At 44.4% G+C, this 19,836-nt stretch overlaps 1 protein-coding gene across 1 annotated transcript in view; it reads left to right on the top strand.

Moving 5' to 3' along the window:
- The window catches only part of OBSCN (obscurin, cytoskeletal calmodulin and titin-interacting RhoGEF), a 187,812-nt gene that overhangs the window by 105,656 nt on the left and 62,320 nt on the right, over positions 1-19,836 (top strand). Inside the window, 14 exon segments of the mRNA XM_017830010.1 lie at positions 1,270-1,536; positions 2,223-2,495; positions 5,774-6,040; positions 8,237-8,509; positions 9,691-9,963; positions 12,600-12,872; positions 13,910-15,268; positions 15,859-16,137; positions 16,602-16,680; positions 17,046-17,164; positions 17,931-18,128; positions 18,549-18,581; positions 18,670-18,768; positions 19,220-19,438. Coding sequence (XP_017685499.1) covers positions 1,270-1,536; positions 2,223-2,495; positions 5,774-6,040; positions 8,237-8,509; positions 9,691-9,963; positions 12,600-12,872; positions 13,910-15,268; positions 15,859-16,137; positions 16,602-16,680; positions 17,046-17,164; positions 17,931-18,128; positions 18,549-18,581; positions 18,670-18,768; positions 19,220-19,438 — 4,011 coding nt within the window.

Below are 19,836 nucleotides of genomic sequence, written 5' to 3'. Positions count from 1 at the left end.
CTTCTGACCCAAACCATTCTGTGATTTAGGTTGGAAAAGACCTCTATTGAATTAACCCAACCATTAACCCAACACTGCCAAGTCCATCACTAAACCATGTCCCCAAGTGTCTAATCCACACAGAACTTTTGTCACTGAATTGCCATCAACACTGTATCTCTGAGTTACAACTGCAGGAAAGGGTCTGATTCACAATCTGTCCTCCAGAGAAGAATTTAGTGCCTTTTAAACCCAGTTCTAATTCTGCAGTTGCAGTTTTCATCTTGCTGTGACAGCTGGGAACAAAACTGCAGCTGCTGCTAGGGAAGGGTATGTACAAGAGCAGTTAGAAAATTTACCTACTACCTGACAATAAAATGAGGATATTTCACCATATCTAGAATAAACTCACTTTAAATGGAGCCCTTGTACCTATTAGTGCCTGAGCAGCCCAACAGTTGTGGCTCTTGGCCTTTTTCTAGTGGCTTTGTTTTTGGATTTTATACTAAGAGTTCTATGTCTTTTGACTTGAACATCAAGACTATATTTTTAGATCTTGAGTTTGGTCACCATAACCTACTCCTGCTCACTGTGAGGTTTCAATGCCCAAAGTCTTATGTTCCAGCTGAAGAAACTGGGTTTTTTTTAACCTGGAGAAAAGCAGGCTCAGGGGAGATGTTATCACTTTCTACAACTACATGAAAGGATGTTGTCATGAGGTAGAGGTTGGTCTCTTCTTCCAAGTTAAAAGCAATAAGACAAGAGGAAATGGCCCCAAGATGCACCAGGGGGGGTTAGACTGGATCTAAGGAAAAAATTCTTCACTGGAAGGGTGGTCAGGCATTGGAACAGGCTGCCCAGGGAAGAGGTGGCGTCACCATCCCTGGAAATATTTAAAAGACGTGTTGATGCGGCACCTGGGACATGGTTTAGGAGTGGCCTCGACAGTGCTGGGTTGATGGTTGGACTCAAAGATCTTAAAGGTCTTTTCCAACCTAAATGATTCCTGTTCTCAATGCTGTGATTAGTACTGCTGTACCTCTGTCTGCTTACACTGAAAATGGTGGCTGTGCCCACGTGGAGACCTTTAGAGCCCCTGTGACCTCTAACAACCCTTTATGGAGCAGCAGTGGACACCCTCCCAGCATCAGCAGCTGATCCCTTGAGCGTCTGGCTGTGGCACAGCTCAGGGTGTGGCTCAGAAGGAGGGGAGCAGCCAAGCTGCAGAAGTTACAAGCGAGTTCCTCACCTCTGAGAGCTGTCACTGATGCAGTTGCTTCTCCACCACAGTACTGCCAGTGCTGTTTAACAAAGAGCTGAGAAACGTAGAGACTGAAGAAGGGGGAACGGCTGTTTTGCACTGTGAGATCTCCAGGCCGGACGCCCCCGTTGAGTGGAGGAAAGGAGGGGTGGTCATTGAGCCCAGTGACAAGTACGAGATGAAGCTGAAGGGCAGCATAGCTGAGCTGATCATCCATGGTGTAGAGCCTGATGACTGTGGGGATTATACCTGCAGCACTGGATACGAGATCACCACAGGTTCTGTGTACGTGCAAGGTAAGGGGAAGCGTGGTGGAAATGCTCCCGTTTGGCTGCCTGGATTTCTTGCTCCAAAATCTTTGAGAGTAACTGGACAAAATGGTCTCAGATGCAAACAGCTGAAAGACCATTAGTTTCTTTCCTGATTCCAGTGAAGATATAAACACTCACCTCCAGGCTGAGGTTGGACCAATGTTTTTAAGTAAAATTAGTTCAAAGTGCTGTGCACTGTAACAGGTGGTGGTACTGCTGAAAAACTGCTTGCTTGGAGCAGTGGTCGTAAAAAATACTGACATTCTTGTTATAACTGATTTCAGCCTCTATCTTTGTTATTCTTATTACTCTTTTAAATCACTCAAGTGAACATTTAAATCTTAAGCTACATCTCTGCCTCATACAATGCCATGCAGACGGCTGCAATGCACAGGCATGACCTGGTCATGGAGTGGAGTTTCCTCCCAATGAAATGGTGCTTGCAGAGACACACACTGCTCCTGGAAGCAGGTGGAGGATGGAAGGTGGTTTCTGACTCCCTTCAAGAAAATTTTAGCTCTTTTTTATTTCTCCCCCCTGGAACAATGCTACAAGTTTAACTCTCCAAGGATGACTCACACTTGTGTTAGTTCTGCAGGGAGCCACGTGTGTGTGTGTGTGTGTTTATGCTCTCCTTTTCCTTTGGCACCTTCTCTTGCTCTGTCATGCAGAAGAAGCAGCAGTGGTAGTTTCTGGTTTAAGGAACACAGACGTCTTTGTGGGCGAGTCAGCCACGTTCACCTGCGAGCTCTCGCACCCGGGCGTGAGGAACGTGCAGTGGTGGCTCGATGGGACCCCCCTCCACAACAACCTGGTGACTGAAATCTCTGAGCAGGACGGGAGGATCCACACTCTGACCCTAAATGACGTGGCCTGCCACGACTCAGGCACTGTCACCTTCAGGGCTGGGTCCCTTATATCTTCAGCTAAATTATTAGTCAAAGGTATTTCCTTGTTGGAAAGAAACACACGGCCACCTCTGGACCTGCTCCGTGTGCTGGTGCTTCTGCCTTCCTGGCTACCCTTACTAAATCCTTTCACAGCTCTTCTGTGCCCTGCAACCCTCCACTTCTGCAAGTCACCAATACCCAACCCAGAAGTCTTACAGGTACAACCACATCGATTTTTGCAGTGGTTCAGGTGAGGAAGGGTTGCAGGCTCAGGGCTGCTGCTTTCACCTGATGTCAAAGAAGAGAGGAACATAAACAACTGTAGTAGCACCTGACTTTGTATCCCAACTTCAACTTTTTTGAATAATACCACAAAATCTTATGGAGCTGGTAATTCACAAAATTATCACAGTCAGGCTACTGCTGCTCAGCTCATCCTGTTCCCAGGACAAGACTTCGAGCTGTCCCTATAAAGCAAAGGATGTATGACATTGCAGGAACACAGTGACAAAATGAGCCTCGTTTGTTGAATGGTCATCACTGCCCTAGCAGAGCTTTCTGGTCTGTTAAATAACTATTTTTCTCATTTGGTAAGGGTAGCCACAAGCTGCAAATAACACTGAGCTCCAGACTTGATAAAGCAAGTTCCCTCCCAGTCAGTCCTTTTACAGCCATGGGGAAAAGCTGCTATTTTTCAGACAAAATTAATGCTTGTTCCTTGCTTGGAGAAGAGATTTGTATATACAGAGATATAAAGGGTTAAAAGATCCTTATTTAAATCTACCCCAACAGGAGCAATCCACAATATGGAATTGTAGTCAGTGGTTGATGTCTCCTCTGTACAAAGAGTCCCTTGTACATTCAGAAAATTTGAATCTCTACGAAGATAAAATGCCAAAGCACTTCTTCCTGGTCTCAGAATGGTGCAGCAACAACAGAGCGTGCAAACCCCACACATCCTGTGTCTGCCTGTTTCAATTTGAGTTTCAGGTTTTCAGAGACAGAACCTGGTTATGAGCTCTCTAGGGAACAAATGCCAGTGGGTCTAATACATAAATAAAAAATAAATGCATCACTAGGTGTCCTGCTCAGTCAAATAAAAGGCTCCTGAGAAGTTTCCATTTCACAGAATCACAGTATATTTGATATTGGAAAGGACCCTTGGAGATCATCTACAGATGCTACTACACATAGGAATGGGGATATTTTTTGCTGCTGTGAAGGAAAGATTTCTTTATTGTGAGCCTGAATCACAGTAGCATATAATTATAATTGTATTAACAGACACTTTCAGTCACTTTTTGTCCATCAATTTAAAAGTAGATCTGTGTTTGGACTGTATTTCAGTCTACCTGGCTATCCATGGCTTGTCCTTCATCAAGGAGCAGATCAGCTTTCTCTCTATTCCGTGTGCCTCGTTCTCCTGCCTTAAGGCATGCTGGTAACTGGATATAGTCCATAAAAAGTGAGGTCTCAGCCCTTCTTATTGGGCCTTCACCATATCATTGCCCTACGACTGCACTCGTTCAGTGGCCCAGTGTGACAACATCTTCATGTTTGGGAGGTGAGGAGAATGGGAAAGGGTGAAGGAGCTGCTGCCTTCTTCTGACCCCTTTGGGCAGGTGAGAATTACAGGTCCTGGTGCCCACATTGGCTCCCAAGTCCCAGGGAGCTTTCTGCCGTTCTGCACGGGTGAATAGAGGCACCAAGGTCCTTTCCCAGCAGTGGCAAAGAGGGAAGGGGAGGTGGAACCAGGACATTTCCCTTCTCCAGTGCCACAGGCAATATTTGCTGTGAGAGATCTTATGAAAGGAGACGGTGTTGTACTCCCCATCTGCACAGATCCCTTCTTCCTTCTTCAGTCCTGGTGTCACCAAAACATCTCCATGGTTTTCCATCCAGGCCTCCTCTCCATAAACACACCTGCAGACACAGGGAGTGGCAGAGGGAACCCCGGGGAGCAGGATCAAACCTTGCTACAAAGTTCCCAAAAGATGTTTGCAAAACTGCCTTTGCTTCCCAAGGTCTGCTTTTAGCATCCCAAATCCTCAACCTCATGCACCGGTTTCAGGAGGAGCATTCCCAGACTGAGGCCCTGTGTAGTTTATTCTCTCTGGCTTGTGATCAGAACAACTCTTTGGAAAATAAGGTCATACCAAAGAATCATAGAATGTCCTGAGTTGGAAGGGACCCACAAGGATTATTGAACCCAATTCCTGATGGTGTATCAGCTTTCTCTGACTGTCCCTTTGTAGCCCTATCAATTTTTTTTTTGGAAGTTGACATAATTCTGCTGAGAATTATGTTGCAGAGAGACTTCCACTTTCAGACTTCATTGAGGTTTTTCTTTTTAGCATGAGTGGTCCAACCTGAAAACTCAGGAGGGACTCCTTGGCTGCTCTGGAAGCTCATAATATTTTAGGTTAGGTATATCTACAGTGCCCCACAGCTGCCTGACAAGAAACAAAACCAGTATTTTAAAAGAAAGAATGGATGCTTAAAAGCAGCCTCACGGATCTCACGTTCTTCAGAGGAGCTTCATATCCAGCAGCATTTTATGAGCTCTCAGTCTGAGATGTCAGTGGTTCATGGTGCATCTCTAGATGAGCTGCTGTAAAGGAAATCATATTGGTTTTCCCCCATCTATGTGTCTGCTGCAGAGGAACACGTGGCTAATCAAAACAATGTGTACCTGCCCCTGTGGAATGCCCTTTTTTGTCACAGTTATGCTGGATCTTTGCTCCTCACGCTGCCAATGACTCCTGACAGCCCAGGACAGGAATGGGTGTTTGCATTAGAGGACTGGGTTTCTTTCCCATGGGTAGTTGCAGTTTGCTCATACAAGGAGCCTCCAGTAGAGTTTGGGATGTGTTGCTATTTCTCTGTGAGGCTGAGTTACAGGGAACCACTCCCAGCAGCCCACCCACTGCTCTCTCCTTCGTCTTACCCTTGTGCTCCACCTCCGGGAGGCAGAACTGTTTCACACCCAGTGCTTCCCAATCTGGGAGATCTCAGGGATGCTGGGAGAAAAACTAAGCCCTGTGGGGAATCCCCCCAGATTCTCTGCTCAGAAGTCCACATTCAGGAGTTTTAAAGCAGGAGCCTTAATTGCTGGTGGCCCGTTTTCCAGTGTGGTGGTGATGTCCTAACATACCAGTTTGGCTTCAACCCTGCTTGATGCTGACACAAGCACAGACTAAACTGCTAATTCCCAGCTTGCACTGACGCTCTGCCTGCTCCTCACGAGCTCTGTGCTTGTCAAAAAACTCTCCAAGTTGCCATTTCCATGGGGATCCGCTAATGCATGTCCTTCCTGACGTGTTGGTTAACAGATCCCACCATTGAAGTGGTCAGTCCCATGCAGGACATAACTGTTGATGAAGATGGCCCAGCAGAGTTCATATGCCAATATTCTAGGCCAGTGCACGCCATCTGGAAGAAAAATGATCAGGAAATACATGCAGATGGGCAGCGAGTGATTATCGATCAGGACTGGAATGTGAGCATGCTAAAAATTAACCCTACGGTCCCAGAAGACACTGGCATCTATTCTTGTGAAGCTGGAGGCACTAAAGTGATGGCTACACTTGATGTTCAAGGTGAGGCCTTCCAGCCAAAGAGGGAGACTGTCATGGTTTCCAAATAAAAGAGGTAGAAAAATCATGGCAGCACTTCGGAACACATCAGATACCTGCTCTTGGTGTTCACTCCAGTACTGATAATAAACTGGGAATTGGTGGGAATTGCAAATGAAAATGCAGCATTAGCTCAGTTCTAATTAACTCTCACTTATGACACCACTCACCCGTTGCACCTCTTCTGCAAAGAACTGGAGCATTGGTGTGATGGTTTGTGTCCTGCTGAATTATTGTGAAACCACAGATGCAATCTTTGTCCAAAGGAATAATAAGAATTTTTTTTCCTCTTAAATAGCACTTTTTGCACCCAGTGTGCCTTAAAACCAGTAAATAATGGATAGCGTGGAATTCCATTTGATTTCTGCTGAGCTAAGGTAATTTACTTTTTCAAATAGTGATCCTTCTCACTTGGCATCAGCATTTGGGAAGGCCCCAAGGAACAGTAAATAAAAACATTAAAACTAAATTTAGGATTTTCCATGGATGTCTTTTTTGTTTTTTCTGCTGCAAATGGAATTACTGTGTTTGCTTTACCAAGTGAATTACTGTGATCAGCAAGAGCAGTGTTTCTGATTTATGAATATTTGTGGCTGTTTTGCCTTCTTGCTTAACTGGGGCTGTTAGTGCAGAAGAACAGGGTATTATTTATTATAACTTTTTCTGCACCTATAAGCACTTTCCATTTTAGGGATTTAAAAGGATTTTAATGAATAAAAGCATCCCAGAGGAGGTAGACTTAGCAATTGGCTGCTTTCCATAATTAGGGAAACCAGCACTTCAAAAGTGAACAGACAAACATTTGGATTTGTTCTAAGAAAATGATGCATTCTCCAAGGAGGATTTTCAAACACCTCATTGTTCTCCATAAGTATGAATATTATAAAATACAGGATTTTTTTACTATCATAGAATCCTAGAATGGTTTGGGTTGGAAGGGACCTTAAAGATCATCCAGTTCCACCCCTCTGCCTTGGGCAGGGACACCTTCCACTAATCCCAGGTTGCTCCAAGCTCCATCCAACCTGGCTTTGAACACTTCCAGGGATGGGGAGCCCACACACAATCTCTCTGGGCAACTTGTAATTAGCAATAAGCTAATCAATAGCTAGTAACTTTTCTTTTCCTTTTTGCTATTAAATTAATTGTTGAGTTTGTTGGTATTTTTTAATTTTATTTATTTTTACTAATTTTTTTTTTTTTTTTCTTAGTACAATTCTAGATTATTGCTGTAGGAACTTAAACAGGAATGTCTGTTGGGTTATATCACAGATCATTCTGACCATTCGATGGTATTTGTGTGAACTGTATTTACTCAGCTGTGTGTCCCCACCCCTGTGCATGTCACTTGTCCCTGTAGCTGCTGCAATACAGGTTATATCCCTCACACCAGCCCACGTTTAATTTTGCATCAGGCTGATTGTTCATGTCCAGGTGCCAACTGATGCATGACCGCGTAGGAAAATGGAGTTTGAAGGTTTGTGCATGTTTCTGACCCCACAATTCACCCCAGAAGCGTGGGAAAATCAACCTAATTGTCACAGGGCTTTTGTGATAATTCAGAAATTTCTGTTCAAAGTACCCTTAATACAGATTTTAACTTTCTGTGTGTTTCCTAGAGGCAGAATTAGCTCGGATGACAGTCACTTTAGCTTTGCCAGCCATAATATTCTTTTATATTTGCTTTACAAGAAAAGTAGTAAGATTTTACCATGAGCTGTCAGTGGATTCTCAAGTTATGACGATAATTGTGCTGTCTGGGAGATCTTTGGGAAATGTTTCCTGCCGTGGGACAGAAGGAATTTGGTTCTACTTTGTCTTCCTGAGCTATCCCTTCCTAACAATTGTTGGCCTGTTTTATACAAACACCACTTTTTTTCTTAATTTGTAAAGAAAAGTCAGGTATTTGGAGGAAAGACAGATGAAATACTAGAGGTCCTAGAGTTTTGTTGTTATTTTTAAACTGTCTCACTACTTTAAATCTTTTTAATGTTAGTTAGAGTGTGAGTGAAGTCAATTAAACCTACAAGCACACTTTACCACATCCACATTTTTCCATCAGCTTTCCAGCAGTGGGAATCGTCCAGCTCTCCGAGGCTTGTTAACATTCAGATATGCATGGCCAAATAATTAATGCTGTTCATTGTCCTTCTTTTCCAGCCAAGAACAGCATCGTCCAGGGCTTGGAGAACGTGGAAGCCGTGGAAGGAGGGGAAGCCCTGTTCGAGTGTTACCTCTCCAAGCCCGAGACCTACAATTACAACTGGCTGATTGACGACGAACCTGCCAAGACCACAGAGAACACCGAGATGGTTTACTTTGAAAATGGGCTCAGGCACATCCTGCTGATGAAGAACCTCACCCCACAGGACAGCTGCAGGGTGACTTTCATGTGCAGCGACGCGGTGACCTCGGCCTTCCTGACGGTGAAAGGTAACTCGAGCGCTCGGGCGTGGGGGAGTCCTCAACTTCTGGTTGGAAAGAGGAGAGGAACCAGGAGGATGTGATGAGTAGAAGGGAGGAAAAGTTGCATTTGTTGCCTGCTTCTTACCTAAATCTTCTTCCTGCACAATAAATCATAGAATCGTTAAGGTTGGAAAGGATCTCTTGGATCGTTGAGTCCAACCGTTAACCCAATGCTGCCAAGCAACCACTAAACCAAAGAATCACAGAACCATAAAATCAAAGAATGGTTTGGGTTGGAAGGGACCTTAAAGATCACCTAGTTTTAACCCCCTTACCATGGGCAGGGACACCTTCCACTATCCCACGTTGCTCCAACCTGGCCTTGGACACTTCCAGGGATGGGGTAGCCACAGCTTCTCTGGGCAACCTGTGCCAGGGCCTCCCCACCCTCACAGGGAAGAATTTCTTACTAATATCCAATCCAAATCTACTCTCTTTCAGTTGAAACCCTTTCCTCTTTGTTCTATCACTACAGGCTCTTATAAAAAGTCTCTCTCCATTTTTCTTGTAGCTCTTTCAAGTACTGGAAGGCCTCAATTAAGCGTCATCCCGAAACCTTCTCTCTGCCAGGCTGAAGAAACCCAATTCTCTCTTCCTTTAATGGATGATGTTTTACAGTTTTCATATTTTCTTGTTCTGTAAGACATGACACGGTTAAAAGCAACCACACCTGGCACTGAGTGAGCAGCAAATGACTGTTTCACAGCTGTCATTATTCTGATGAGTTGGATTGTATTTATTTGTTCTCCAGGGCTCTAGAGATGAGAGTTGTATCAACAATGATATTATCTCTGTGTCTTTGTACTTTATTCTGTTACTGGAGACTCCTGTGGGGATCAGGACCCCTTTCAGAGTACAAGAACAGCCATCAGTCTCCAGTTTTGAGTTGGATAAGGCTTTGAACTTGGTCTAGTGGGAGATGTCCTTGCCCATGGCAGGGGGATTGGAACGAGACAGTCTTTAAAGACCCTCCCAACTCAAACCATTCTGTGATTCTATACCTTCTGTTCTGGTGATAACCATAACCTCCCTTTTAGTGATCTCCTTCGTCTCCAAGACCTGACTGCCCAGAGCTTCAACATAAATATTCCCAGCATCTCTTGATTGTTTCTGTAACAGGGGCCTTGCTTCCTGATTTTAATCTACAGGATGGCGCCTGCAGTTCTTGCAGCCTCTCAAGGATGTGGAAGTCTCTGTGGGGGAGAAAGCCACATTTAGCTGTGTTCTGAGTGAAGCTGTGCCCATTAATGAAGTGGCCTGGTATAGCAATGACGTAGAGATCCAGTTGGGTGAGGACTGGGAGGTGCAAGCAGATGGAAACAAATACAAACTTATTCTGAAAAAAGCCCAGCTGCACCATTCTGGAGAGGTGACCTTTGCTTCCAGGGAAGCAATTTCATCAGCCAAGCTTTCTGTGATAGGTAAGTGTCTGTTGTTCCAACCCGGTGGCACCCGGAATCTCAAAATCTGGTATTGAGCTACAGCATTGAAATTTCTGATCTTTGCTCCAGTTCTTCTCCCTTTGCCTCGCACATCCCAAAATGATGGTCTTGGTCTGAGAAGATGCTGCTGGGCAACCTGTTCTTTGACCAGAAATAGTCTACCTCATCAGGCTGGTGATGGTAGAGATGTTCACCAACTTTCTTTAGCTGCAGTCTTTTGTAAAATGTAACACAGGCTCCAAAGAAAATCAATTTTCTCGGAGTTCAACGTCACCCTCAGCAAATGTGGGTGTAGGAGGGAGATGAACTAGAGTCCCTATGGAAAAATTATCCAGGACAGCAAAGAAGTCTTTGTAATCTGTTAATCAACTCAAGAGCAGGGCAACCATTTTTCCAGAGTAACGAGTTCTATATTAAAACCTCCATGGTGGGACATCCATGAAACACACACCTTGTTTTCTGACAGATTTAAATTTTCTTTATTTTATTTTGGGCACCATACAATTCTCATGAACTCCTCCTGCTGACAGATTTTTCTGTATGAAATTTAGCTGACAATAGAGAAAAAAAAGCTTTTTAATGTTATTTTTATTGTGTCCAGAATTAAAAAACTGGCTGTTGATCACATTTGCCTGGTACATCATGGCAGGTAATTTAAATGGTAAATGTCTTGAACTTGAAGACTGAAACAATTATTTCTGTCTTCCAAGCCAAAGTATAATTTAATTATAATTTAATTTCCAGTGTACTGAGTATGGGGGTTGGAACTGTGTGATCTTCAAGGTCCCTTCCAGTCCAAACCATTCTATTATCATCAGTAACCCATCTGGTAGGGCACCAGATCCTTCCAAATACATATTTATTTGTTACTGCCTGATGGTGTGACACGTATCACAATTGCACAGAAACTGAGTGATTCGCTATTAAAATACCGGAGTTACACTTTAGTTGCCTCTTTAGTCCATAAATGACTTGATTTCCATTAAGGCCAGACCTAAAATAAACATCATCAAGGCCCAAATATACCTGAAGTTTGCAGCAAAATTCCTCGATGATAGGGAGAGTGTAGGGTTATCTTTATTTTGAGCTGGGTGGGGCAAACCAGCAGGAAAACAAATCACAAAATGTGACATGAAGTATATGAGATGAGAGCTGGAAAAGGAATGTTTGTGTAGAAAAGGGCAGAGAAAAGGCAAAGTTGGTGGTGCACAGCTAAGCTGCTGTAGACCTTATTTTTTGCATGGCATGCCTGCTTCACCCATTCCAGGCATCTCCTGGAAGAATTCACTCCGTGACATCTTTCAGTGCTTGTCTGCCAACACAAGGGAGGAGGAGGAGCTTGGGAAAAAGTTGTTCTGGGCTGCCTCAAACAAAACCTGGTGTGTTGTTAGTGCTCAACACTTGTTTCCTCCAAACTGCACATCCTGCGCTGCATCCATCACCACGGGTTTCATTCCTGGTGGAGTTAGGATAGAATGAGGCAAAACGAGTGTGTTGGAATGAATTTGGGATGACCAAGACCCTGCAGAGGGGTGGGCAGTGTTGTCTTCTTTGCCCATCTTTCTCTTTTGTTGCATTATTTGTGTATATTTTTCAATAACCTCCTCGAAGAAATGCTGGAGGGCACAGTGCCTTTGCTGCCTGATGGTGGAACTTTGGAAGCTACAGTGGGATGGGGAGCCACTCCCTCAGTCTTCCTTTTCTTGCAACTCTTTCTGTGAAAGCTGAGTGCCAAAAAAATTCCTCAGACTGAGAATAGTAACCCAAAAATCCTCTTTTACTTAAGGCTCAGACACATGGTGATGGTTTTGTCACACAATTGCTGCCAGTGCCGGACTCTGATGACTCTGCACATGCTGACTTTGTCTGTGAGAAACCCAAGGCATTTTGGGCAGGGCTTCCCTCTCCCTGGTGAAATGTGCAGAGGTGCAGATCATGCTCAGGAATGTGCTGATTTTGGGAATTTAGCAGTGCTTTACATCCCAGTCAAACTCTCCGTGTTTAATGCACTTGCCACAACTTTATTTTGAGTATCACTGTTGTACAAACACCCTTCCACTGGCAGGTCTCTTTCCTAAGTAAAGCATTTTTATTTTTAAATTCTTTATGCTTTTTGGTAATTTTTACTCCTCCTAAGCTAGTCTAAATATATATTTTTTTATACTTTCAAGGCTGGGATGAATGCTGCTTTGAATAATTTCTTTTTTATTCTTTTTACTGTTTCTTTCTCTCCTCACTTCAGAACTGCCTCACTTCTAAACATTTAGGATCTCCCAAAAATCTGTAGAACTGCTTGAATACTGGGGATGGGTAAATGAAGACCAGCAAATAAACACAGGAATGTGAAAAATGCAACCACTTCTGCATGTATATATTTAAATGGAGACGGGTTAATCACTGGAAAAGCTTGGAAAGTTGCTTTGATATTGTCTTAGGAATTGCAAACTTTGGATGCTGCCGGTCTTTTTATTATTTTCCTTTGGTTGTCTACAACAGCTGATGAATCTGTAAATGATGGATGGGATGCTTGGAGTGATATAGAGTGATCTGGAGTGCCTTGGAGCCAGATTATGATTTGTTCTTTGCATTAATTCACTTTATTTTTGTCCTTGCAGAGCCTCCAGTTACAGTCACCCAGCCTTTGGTGGGAGGATCAGTCACGGAAGGGGGGGTGGCTCGCTTGGAGTGCACATTATCCAGCAAAACTGAGGAAAAAGTGACGTGGTTCAAAGGAAAAGAACAAATAAAAGCTGGAGGGAGATACGAGATCCTCTCTGACGGGAAAAAGCAGACGCTCATTATTCATGGGTTCAGACCTGAAGACCAGGACACCTACACCTGCATGGCTTCCCCTGAAGTCAAATCTGTTGCCAGCCTGAGCCTTGAAGGTACAGAGTGTGCATTCCTGTGGTGTTAAATCAATTCTGTTTACGGACAGCCAGGACCATCTCCACAGCTTGGACTGGAATTTGCTTTCTTTCACAAGCCCTGATAACAATCCACAAACAATTGTTATTTTCCTTTTTTCTTGGTATTCCCCGGTATGTGTCTGTGTCCCAAATAGTTTTGAGTTGCTCAGCTAAGAGTTTCCTCAGTCAGAAATTTAAAATGTGACACCATTGTCTCTACGTGGGGTTGTGGTGCCTTTTGAGATGCTTTAGGGTATTCTGTGGAGCATCTCTAAAGGCACTGGGCACTGTGGAGAGGCAAGTGAATGTGTCCCAGAGACTGAGGCACAACCTTCAGACTCAGACACATCCAAACAGGCAGGTGAGGCGTGTCCATGGGAGGGGGGAGTCTCAGCTCCCAGCACAACCACTGGAGGTCTATTAAAATCCATCAGTGAAGCTCTGTCTAAATGTAAGAGAGGATGAGCCTGAGGAGCTTTCCAACCTCTACTGTCAGTCTTAATTAGGTGTTCATCAACTGCAACATTAAAAGGGGGCAAAAATTTATTTATTTGGTTTAAAAATGCAAGGAATAATAACCAAAAAAACCTTGCTTTTTGGCTATGTTTTAAGTGAATAGAATCACAGGGTAGTTGAATTTGGAAAGGACTTCTGAAGACAGTATGATCCAACCCCCTGCTCAAGGAACAAGTTTCCCAGGGCCATGTCCAGCCATATTCACCTCCCAGAGAGATTGTGGAGTCTCCTCTGGAGATTTTCAAAAACCATCTGGACACTGTCCTGAGCAATGTGCTCCCTACTTGAGCAGGGAGGCTGGGCTAGGTGACCTCCAGTGGTCCCTTCCAACCTTCCCCGTTCTGTGTGATTCTGTAAATCCACATTTTGTCCCCAGCAGAATGCTTAGTTAAACGCCACCGATACTCTTGTGCTCAGGCTTTAGGGTGACATTTCCATGTTTCTCAAAGCTCAATCACAGTCTTTGTCTTTCAACGTCTCACCAATTTGATTCTCCCCAGTGCCCACGGCAGCGATGCTAAAGGAGATTGCCAGGGAAGCACCCCCTGCAAGCCAGCCAGGGGAGCTGGTGGACGGCCAGGTCCAGCCCAGCTTGCCCCCTGAGGCTGCTCAGGAGGGAGATCTTCACCTCCTGTGGGAAGCCCTGGCCAAGAAGCGCCGGATGAGCCGGGAGCCCACCTTGGATTCCATCAGCGAGGTGCCTGAAGAGGACCTTGAGAGGCTGCAGAAGCTGAGGAAGGAGGAAGCAGAGATGTCCCACTACTACTCAGAGGAGTATTCCACGTGTGACGAGCTGGCCAGGACGGGAGAAGCTGATTTCTCTTTCACAAGCTCAGATGATGAGTCCAGAGCTGGGACACCCTCACTGGTGAACTACCTAAAAAAGAAAGCTGGGAAGACGAGTATCAGCGTTACCAGCAAGGTTCAGTCCACCTCCACAGGCAAATTATGGAAGCAGTGGGAGAAATCCAGTGTGGAGACTGCTGTGACCACCACAGCTGCCAAACCAGCTGAACCAGAGCTGCCAGACTTAGATGACCCTTCCATGAACAAGGCTGCTGTGAAGATCCAAGCCGCTTTCAAAGGCTACAAAGTCAGGAAGGAGATCAAGCAGCAAGAGTGCCCCGTGTTTGCTGAGACCTTCAAAGACTTCTCTGGCGAGCCTGGGAGCACTCTGCACCTGGAGTGTGTGGCCCACAGCAAATCTGACATGAAGGTCCGGTGGCTGAAAGACGGGCAGGAGCTTTCGGACGGCCGCTACTACCACATAGACAACTACAGCGACGGGACCTGCTCGCTGATCATCGCCGGCCTGGACAGGAAGGACGCGGGAAAGTACACCTGCGAGGCATCCAACAAATTTGGCAAGGTTTCCCACAGTGCCAAGGTGGTGGTTGGCGCTCAGGAGGCTCAGGTGCTTCATAAGAAGCAGGCGAAGCAGAGCACGGACAGTGAGACGGAGAGCTCATCCGGCAGCGAGCTGGACGACGCTTTCCGTAAGGCAGGGAGGAGACTCCACAGGCTCTTCAGGGCCAGGATCTCCACAGAGATCTCTGACGTGGAGGAGGAGCTCTTTGTCAGCGCGGACGAGGGGGACATCGACGTGGTGGACCACCAGACGTACCGGGAGGACGACCAGTACATCTACATCAAGTTCGAAGTCTTGTCCGAGGCCAAAACGGCCGCCACTCGGTTCAGGGAGATGTTTGGGGCCCTGGGGATCCCTGTGGAGATCGATATTTTGGAGCAAGGCCCTAAAAAGGTTGAACTGCGCATTGGGAAGGCCTCACCACCCACCTTTGGGAAGTTTGCACCACCCATAGCGAGACCTCCGCCACCTTTGCTGACTTCTGACACAGGTAGGGGAAGCAAAATTTGAGGATTCCTTTTTTGTTCATGGAAAAGACAGCTGGAGTAGGTCAAAATATTATCTTTTCACTCTCAAACAACTGAAAAAAACACCGTTTTATTTTTTTTTCCTTCATTTGGTGCAGATATTTTTCTGGAAACTTCGCACTTTTGGAAAAAAAATGAATTTTTTATTTTTTATTTAGAGAGAGAGAAGGGACATTAGTGCTGAAGGAGGGGGTTGTAAAATATCAACTTATCTATGAAGCTGCTTCTCATGATATAAATGTCTCTTATTACAGTAATATAGCCATAAATGCTGTGATTATTATACTTAAATGAACAAAACAGTTTTTAGGAAGGTCTTGAGGGAGACAAGACATTTTGGCAAGGAGAGGAAGAGAGGAAATACCTAGTTGGGAACTGTGCTTATGGAGGATCTTCATGATGTTTGTCAGGGAGTTCCTTCTTGACTGTTTTCACAGACGTCACTCTGAAAATAAAAACCCAGAAACCAGAAGTCTTCAGGCGCTGGGCACCTCAAATAACATCTTTTAACACAAGTTTTTCCCTTTCTCCTCTCCGACCACGCCCACTTTAGCTCCCATGTTCATGACTGAGCTCCAGAACCAGGAGGTCCAGGATGGGTACCCGGTGAGCTTTGACTGCATCGTCATCGGCAAACCGCTGCCCACGGTCCGCTGGTTCAAGGATGGGAAAGCTATCGAGGAGAACGACCACTACATGATCAATGAGGACCAGGAGGGGTGTCACCAGCTCATCATCACCGCCGTGGTCCCCACTGACATGGGCGTTTACCGTTGCCTGGCTGAGAACAACATGGGAGTGGCTTCAACCAAGGCTGAGCTTCGGGTGGACTGTGAGTCTCCAAATCGCCGTAGGAAAAAACAAGGGAAAGGGTCCTTTGGGGAGGTGGATAATTTTATTTTTTTTTTTCCCCAAGAAAAGAACAATTTACGTCAGAAAAAAGAAGTATGTGTTGCCCACAAAATGTTTTCACTTGTAAAACTATAAAGTTTCTTAGGCCCAGCTGGGTTTTGACTCTTAAGTTCAGGTGGGTTTTGCCAACTCCAAGGCAAGACTCAGAGCAAAGCTTTTCAGGTAAGCAGAAGTGTTTCCCGTAATCCAGGTGGTCATGTGGGATCCTGCTGCAGGGAAATCTTAGTGGGAAATCTACCTACCAATCACTCGAATTAGCAAAGCAACTTATTTTTCTTTTAAATTCCCCTACTTACTTATTAGAGCAAGAATTATAATAAATAAAAAAAAGAAAAATAGTTTAAAGCTCAGGTTATAGAAAACACGTCTTTTTCCATTTAACAGTGACCAGCACTGACTATGAGACAGCAGCAGATGCAACAGAGACATCCTCTTACTACAGTGCCAAAGAATATATTTCAAGGTAAAATATCAAACTCTCGCTCCAATTTCTGACTTGATGAGATCAATGCGTGTATTTATGTCAAGCCTGGTTTTACCCTGTCTAGCAGGACCAGTTTAATGTCACAAAGGAGCAGCCAGACCAGCTGAGATGCAAAAACTGCAGCAGCTGGACATTTATCACATGCACATTTGTTCTGGCTGCCCTCAGGCAAGCCTGGATATTTCTTCATGGTGTCACTCCATTACTTTATTGTCAGATGGTGCTGAATCTGCTGTCATGATGACAAAACCCACAGTCTGAATTAACCTAAAATAGGCCATTCTGATTCCTAACTCTTACCTGCCTCGCTGACTTTCTTCTTTCTGATTCTCATTGCTTCTTAGCCGAGAGCAGGAGGAATCCACCACCGAGGAGGAGCAACTGCCCCAGATCTTTGATGAGCTTCATGACATTCATGTGGCACCTGGAGCATCACTGGCTAAATTTCACCTGAAGGTCAAAGGTGAGTGGATACCACAGCACTGTCAGTTTTCCAGGTTTGATGTCAGGTTGAAGAGCTGGACAAGGTTTTCCAAGGTGCCCTTCCTCACCTGTGACCCCAGTTTGTGCATCTTGCACCACGAGTGCACAAACCAGCCCGGAGAACACGTTCATGCTGATGAACATTGATGAACATTGACTTTTGCAGCAGATAAAGTGTCTCCAAGCATAATGACAGGCAGATGTTTCTGAAAACTGAGTTCTGTCTTTCTCTGAGCACAGGAGCAATAAGGAATAATAATAATAATAATAATAATAAAACAAGGGTGTCCTTTGTCCTCTTAAATAAATTAAACAGTTGTGGACTTGCCTTATTCTTTAGGTTGTGACTGCCACAACCTAAAAACTGCAAAAACATCCTTCTGGTGTTGATTGTGGCAGGGAGAGGTGGGGATTTTCCTGTTTTCTCATATGGCTGTCTATAAAAATTATAAGAACTGATTTGGCTTCAGCTTTTCTCCTTGTGTACGTTTCAAATCAGACCCAGGTGTTGTTTTTCCAACCTTCAAGGCATTTGCACTTGTAGGCAATATGAGGGGTGCCAGAAACTGAGGAGACAGGAAAGAACTTCAACGGATAAATAGAATTTAATGAATTTTTAGCCATTCCTAGTTGAGTGAACCCTTGAAACAGCAGCCCAGGGCAGAGCTGGGGGTGCATCGCCTCCTGCCTGTTTGGAGATGCTCCCAAAGGGATGTTGCCAAGGAATTCTGTTCTCCATGTCACAGGGTACCCACAGCCTCGTCTCTACTGGTTCAAGAACGGGCAGCCCCTGAAGGCCTCTGATCGCATCCTGAAGACTGACAGGCAGGAATTCCACTCCCTGGAAATTCGGGATGTCACCAAGGCAGATGCTGGGCAGTACCTGATCTTCGTCATCAACTCTGCTGGCTCTGCCTATTCCTCAGCCAGGCTGGTGGTCAAAGGTGGGCATCACACTTGTTTTGGGCACTTCCTTTTCTCTATTCCGGTGTCTTTTTCCATTTGATAAGGTTATTTTTCTTGAGAAAGCTTACCAAGGTAGCTCAGGCGAGGTGGGGAAGTCTGTAGATAAAAAGATGATGTGCTTTAATTTTAGTTCACCAATAAATTTACTGATTAGGAAGATGAGACATGTCACTTCTCCAGGCTCTTACAAACATGCATTTTATTCCTGCTCAACCTCATTAACTTTCAAAGGTTATTTTATTAAACTGAAGGCCTCTTATGAATCATACCAATATTTTTGTGTAATATCTCCAGCAAGGAATAATCTCCTGGAGTCGCCTTTGGAGTATTTTTTTCTGCAACTCATGGGTTGAAAGTTATTTATATTTTTCATTTTGTTTTTTCTCCTTTCATTACAGATCCTTATGAGAAAGAGGAGCCATCCAAAACAGGTGAGAGAAGCCACAGAGGGACATAACAGAACCCCCAGGAATCTTTCAGTCTAAACTCACCATGTTTCATCAATCACGTTATTTTCAGATTCCCATGAGCAGCTGATACCACCGAGGTTCCTTGAAAGATTTACTAATAAAAAGGTGAAAAAAGGTGCAAGCATCACATTATCTGTGAAAGTGGAAGGTAAGTGGGTTGATACCTTGTCTCTCTGCACAAAAAATTGTGTAACTTCATGACACATTCTGGACTCTCTCTGCCCCCAGTCATTGTAACCTCATCTCCTGTATCTCAAGTTTGGGATTCCACTCCCAGTTTACATCTCTTACAAAGAGACTTTGCACAAAATCATCTTATTCATCTTCGCCTCCATCTTCTTGTATGTGACAACTGGGATAACAACATTTATTAGTCTTATGAAGATTTATTAACAGTTCTGGTTTTACAGAAAGACTAAATGTCTTTTCTGAGGGTGCTGTAAAATGATTTATGATCCTTTACTGCATATTATGCCTGCTATTGTTGGAAAAGTGTCAGGAAATGGATCAAAACAACATTTATTCACAGCATGACTCATATTTGTGAGGAAGGAACACAATTAGGAGGATTAAAGCTCATTGCTTCGCTCTTCCTTTAGGACATCCACCCCCAAGTATTACTTGGATGAAAGAGGAGTCCCGGAAAGACATCCTGTGGATCAAACCAGACACCCCTGGGTATAAACTTGCCAGTTCCAACATGCACCACAGCCTGATCCTGCTGGATGTTAAGAAGAAGTACAGTGGAGCTTACACGTGCATTGCCACCAACAAGGCTGGCCAGTCCATCTGCACGGCCAACCTGGAGGTTGCAGATGGTAAATCTTTGTTGCAGCACAAACACATTCTCTGTATTTCCCTTTTATGCAGTGCCCAAGAGAAAAAAAGCAAGTGTGACTGATGAGGAAATTATCAAATCATGCAAAAAAACCCCTTTTCTCAAGATTAGCCATGGCTTCTCTGATCTTGTAAATGGTTTCATTCTTTACTTCTATAATATTTTAGATTTTTTACTCTATTTTGTATTAACAGCAGCACCTTTTCTGTATAAACAGAAGACAAGTCTAAGGAGCAAGCAAATTAAACACAAATTAGAGAGAAAGAGAGAGATAGAAAGAGAGAGAAAGAGAGAGAGAAAGAAAGAGAGAGAGAGAAAGAAAGAGAGAGAGAGAGAGAGAAAGAAAGAGAAACAGAGAGAGAAAGAGAGAGAGAGAGA

Source organism: Lepidothrix coronata, unplaced genomic scaffold (genome assembly GCF_001604755.1).
Source record: "Lepidothrix coronata isolate B3197 unplaced genomic scaffold, Lepidothrix_coronata-1.0 Scaffold173, whole genome shotgun sequence".
NCBI lineage: Eukaryota > Metazoa > Chordata > Aves > Passeriformes > Pipridae > Lepidothrix > Lepidothrix coronata.
This window is presented reverse-complemented; position numbering and strand designations above follow the sequence as displayed.